Here is a 4,703-nt window from a genome sequence, read left to right as displayed (position 1 = left end):
GCGCCGCTGAAGGGGAGAGACATTTTTTTAAACTCAGAATACGATCAATTTCTTCCATCAATTATCACAGTCTTTTATCACAGTGATCCAAATCAATCCTTGATCAGAAAAACCCCTCACAGTCTGACAGGTTCTTACCCTAGAACATCAGCGACTATGCCGAGCCAGTAACACCACGATATACTCAACCTAAATTTTGTTTTTTTCCGCCATCTCTAACATACCTAATTCTACGTCGTTCTCAAGGGGCACCAATCACATCACTTACACCGTGTAGCTGTCATCGAACCAGGAACACCCACCATAAACCCTTCGTCCAATCAATACGCACAAACACTTAGTAAAGTTAGCCATCCGACACCTCTAGCGCAACATCACCCGCCAGCACAAGGACCATCGCACCACACATATGCATATTCCAGAACCCGCCCTAGAAACTCGAAACCCTCAGACAAAGTACTGCCAAGCCGGCAACACCCACATCGCCAAACAACGAACAACCATGTAACAAACCCGCCCCAACAACCATGCTCATATCCCTCTCTCTCTCTTTCTTCAAAACAAGCGCGAAAGGCCCTCACCCAGTCTTTTTTACCCTCCCTGCTCCCCGGGCCTCCGTTTCGTTTTGTCGCCCATAGAGTAACACACAGGGCACACCATGTGTCGCAACCCCCCAAAATGCCATTTGATTCAGACTCCGCGTTTCACATATATACTATAACGCACCTACTTACGCATGGTCTTTGCGTTCTTTTGACATGCAAAATTCGCTGCTAGTATTCTAAAACAAAGGCACGTGCGCGACTGTTGGACCGGCTTGGCGAAAAGTTATGTAGATAGGGTACGCGTATACGGAATTTTATGCTTTAGTGTGTAGATTGAAGTAGTATATGTAGGGTTGGGCGAGGGGGAGGGGTGGGTGGGTATAGCAGATGGGCGCGGGTTGGTCAGTTTGGTAGTGCAAAGTGTTATGTCTATAAGTATTACTATTGTTATTTCCTGTCCCGCGTTTGTTTCTCTTTTTCTATAAAGCCCATCTAGTATGTAGTGCAGTGTATGTATAGTACAGTATGCTATGTCGCCCGCGACGTTCAATTATTGTTGTTAGGAGGAAGGCGATCAGTCCAACCATGCCATCAGCCCAGAGTTAAATTCCCGCACCCGTCGGTTCATCTCCTGGATATCATCCGTCTTCAATGGGCGCCGCCACTCCGCTGTCTCGAGTAACGCGCACGTAATATCTCGGGACCAGGTTGGTACAACGGAGGATAGATTCTGGGAGCGCCATTCTTTGAAGGATACGCCGGCATCATGGTATGGCTCTTCTCTTTTCCAGCGCTCGGCCGGGGGCAGAGATGAGATATGTGCGTTCCATGCTTCTTGTGTGTCGTGGAAGTCTGTGGCGCGCCGGAAGGTGAGGTAGATGGCTACGAGGCTGAGCCATTGGTCGAGGAGAAGTTGGTAGGGTGAGTTGCGGTTGCCAAAGGGGCTTCTGTATAGGGTTGTGTCCAGGGATCTAATATCGGCGATTAGGGTAACCGTATCTTCGAGAACCTGAGTATGTTGGTTTTGCAGGTTGAGGGCGTGAGCGAGTTGGGAGGCGAGGCGCCTACGGTAGGCGGAGCGCTGTATGACTTGAGGTAGGTCTTTTAAGGACAGCTTGACAATTAGGGATGTCGGCTCTGCAGACTCTCGGTTTTCAGCTGCCGACGACGGCCTAGACGAGTTCTGCACTGAGATTGCCTCGTCGTATCTGGTCTCTGGTGCTGGTGTGGCTGAGGATGTGAGGCGACTTCGTTTCTCTTGGGCGTTTGTTACCGCAATAACGTCGTTGTCACACTCCTGAGTTGTGCCTATGCTGCCATGAGACGCGGATGCACCTGTCATTTCACTCAAGTTATCATTTGTAGCACGTTCAGGAGCTGTCTCAGTGTGCTCCTGGTCTCCAGCGTTGGCGGTGGTTACTAGAGGTCTACTCGACCGCACCCAGTGAGATTGTCCGTCTGAATAGTCTCTCCTCTTCAACTCATTGGTTCGTCTTGTAGATTCAGGCAACTGCTTTAATCGAAAGTTTGTGAGAGCAGTTTCCCCTTGCTCAAATCTTGGGCGTTTGTTGCGGAAAGTGTGTCCGCCTGTTTGTTTCTCTTGATCAGAGTTCGGACTTGAGACTTGGTCCAAAGGCGGTGTCGGTATGCGTGGATCGTCTGAACCTACCGTTTCTCCCGCCTGGCCGTCCTGATCCGCATGTGTGACCCTGTTTCTCATCGTGAGAGCACTCTCCACAGCCGTAGACTGTAGCCTAGCAGGATATGAAGATGACCCCCCTGTATACGTGTCTGGAACCATTCGAGCCACCGGTACGTTGTGATGATTTGCGTCTCGTGAACGTTTACCGCCTCTCGAAACTGAAGATGTGATGAACGTGGTATTTGGGCCTAGTGGCGCTGCGTTTGGCTGTCCAAGTTCAGGGCTGGGAGAAGCTGCTTGTGGCAACCCCGTCTGCACAGGGACACCATGGGCAGGACGGCCTCTCATCTTAGAAAACGTGAATTGCAGTACCAGGCAGTAGGTGTAAGTCCGTATCCTAGAATAACTCGTCAGTTTCGTACCCTGAATATCATACAAAGCTGTGTAACTTACTCTACGCGATCGCTCTCGTTGCTGTAGATGAGGTGACGTGGTTGGCTTTGATACACTTCGCCTTGATCGTCGGTTTCGGTAACAAAGCCTAGATCCTCGTCGTTCCAGATGACTGGACCATACTTGGCGATGAGGTCTTCGACTTCTTGTTCCTTATAGTTGTTATTGGTTTTGATCTTCTCAAGGAGGTCGGCACATGATCTGTATCGTTTTGATATCACTTCTGCCACCTCTTTGGACGCGTTGTAGAACTCCCCTGGTTTGCCGTCAAAGCTTTGTATACCGTGCCGTGGCCTTGTGTCCTGTAATTTACGAACCCCGAGAAGTTCTGTGTATTTGCATATTGTGGCAGCTCTTACGGTAGATTTAAGGAGTTGCGATTTGATTTCTGCCTGTGTAAGGGGCGCCATCATTGCTTCGACAAGCTAAAGAAACTCGAGGTTGAAGAGAATCTAGTTCTAGGGACTTTGTTGGAAGAAAGAGCGATACAACGAAACAGAGAGCAGATGTTTGATATAGATCTTAATTATAGTAGACGGAGGTTTGCTTTAAGGAAAGTTTGCAAGAATCAACAAACAGAAATATTCCAGTCACTGGACCTAGTCCGGATTCATAGGAGATTCCCTCGAAAACCTCACCAGTTTCGAACTCGGACAAACATGGGACTGCAGCCTGTACAGCATACGAGTTTCAATAAACATGAGCGAGTTTTATTGGATGGATTCACTGTTGCTCCAACGATGAAACGTTCATCAAGCCACCGCAAGAGTTCAGGCCAGCACCAAGAAGAGGTCCTCCTAATCCTGGGCCACTGAGCTGTGCCTTCGAACGGTAGGCGTCACATACATCCAGTCTGCAGCCAATATGACCATGCCCCAGCTCTAGGGGGCACAGACAATTAGAGTACTTGTTTACTGTACATTCGGTAGGGGCCAAATGGAACAACACGGTTGCTGAGCGCCACAGGTGGTCAGTTCTGAGGGCTGTGACATGCCTACAGTGGTTGAATGGAGGTATATGACTCGACCCAAGTCAACACAGCTGTTCCTTCCTCACATAGAGCTCCCTATATACGCTTCAAGGCCTACTATTCTATTGTAAATGAAATGGAGATGTATTTCTAACGTTAGTTAATGTACATCTTCCGTAACCCCTTCTCCCCAAAAGTTAGGTGAATGTACAGACTAGACACCCTAATCAAAGCAGGGTTCTATTGCGCAGCAGAGATCGGCAGATGGCTACTAGATTTTGCGCTGTTAGGCTAGGCAACACTCATACATCCTAGCTTCCCTAGAAATGATAGGCACATCGGTGTGAGGATATGAGGAGGCGCATATGCAGGGGTGCGGCGTAGGTGACAAGACCCCCCCCCCCCTTTCACCACTTGAACCAATCGCCTCTTCTTCCGCGCAATGCGCACATGCAATAAGCCACAACAGTTTGCCTGATGTGGTGGGCGGCCACCCGTCGTTTATACCTAGGAGGATTGAATTAGTGTCTCTGATACGTGACGTCGTTGCTAATATCCGTTAGAATTGGTGCGGTGTATGGAAGGAATCTGTTGAATAATGAAATTGCACTCAAGATCTGATTCTGGAGAGATTGACACGACGAGGATAGGGTGAGTGGAAACTAGTATTGTTTTGACCGTAAATGCTTATTAGGGGGCTTGGATGAGATTCTAAAATCTAGAATCGATTGTCTGTTAGAGCGAGTGAGAAAAGAGTCATTTTGCATTTTGAATTTACCTAGGGTCACGTGTAGAGTGATCGCAGTGTTCTCTAGGGTATCATAGCGATGTGTGCAATATCAGTTGCGCACTCATTCTACATCTAATGATGGTGTGTTTGCTATATATGATGTAACATTTCGACTAACTAAATCTTTATTCATATCAATACGTGTGGACAAACATGCCTTCGCTATATATCCACACATATCACACACGTATGAAGGGGGGCTGCGGTAGTGTGATGAGTCTAGCTAATTCGACTAGTGGAATGTTCTAATCCAACGAACTAGTTGCCTTTTCGCATGAGCTGATCTCCTTTGGTTAGACGCGT

At 48.2% G+C, this 4,703-nt stretch overlaps 1 protein-coding gene across 1 annotated transcript; it reads right to left on the bottom strand.

Annotated features, from left to right (window-relative positions):
• Positions 1 to 1,119: 1,119 nt before the first annotated feature.
• Positions 1,120 to 3,050, bottom strand: COCCADRAFT_10361 (uncharacterized protein; the record flags this gene model as incomplete). Its single annotated transcript, XM_007720639.1, has 2 exons — positions 1,120 to 2,584; positions 2,641 to 3,050. 2 exons carry the CDS (start codon positions 3,048 to 3,050, stop codon positions 1,120 to 1,122), a joined length of 1,875 nt encoding a protein of 624 aa, XP_007718829.1.
• Between the last annotated feature and the right edge of the window lie 1,653 nt (positions 3,051 to 4,703).

The sequence above is a fragment of the Bipolaris zeicola genome (assembly GCF_000523435.1).
Source record: "Bipolaris zeicola 26-R-13 unplaced genomic scaffold scaffold_547, whole genome shotgun sequence".
Lineage (NCBI taxonomy): Eukaryota > Fungi > Ascomycota > Dothideomycetes > Pleosporales > Pleosporaceae > Bipolaris > Bipolaris zeicola.
This window is presented reverse-complemented; position numbering and strand designations above follow the sequence as displayed.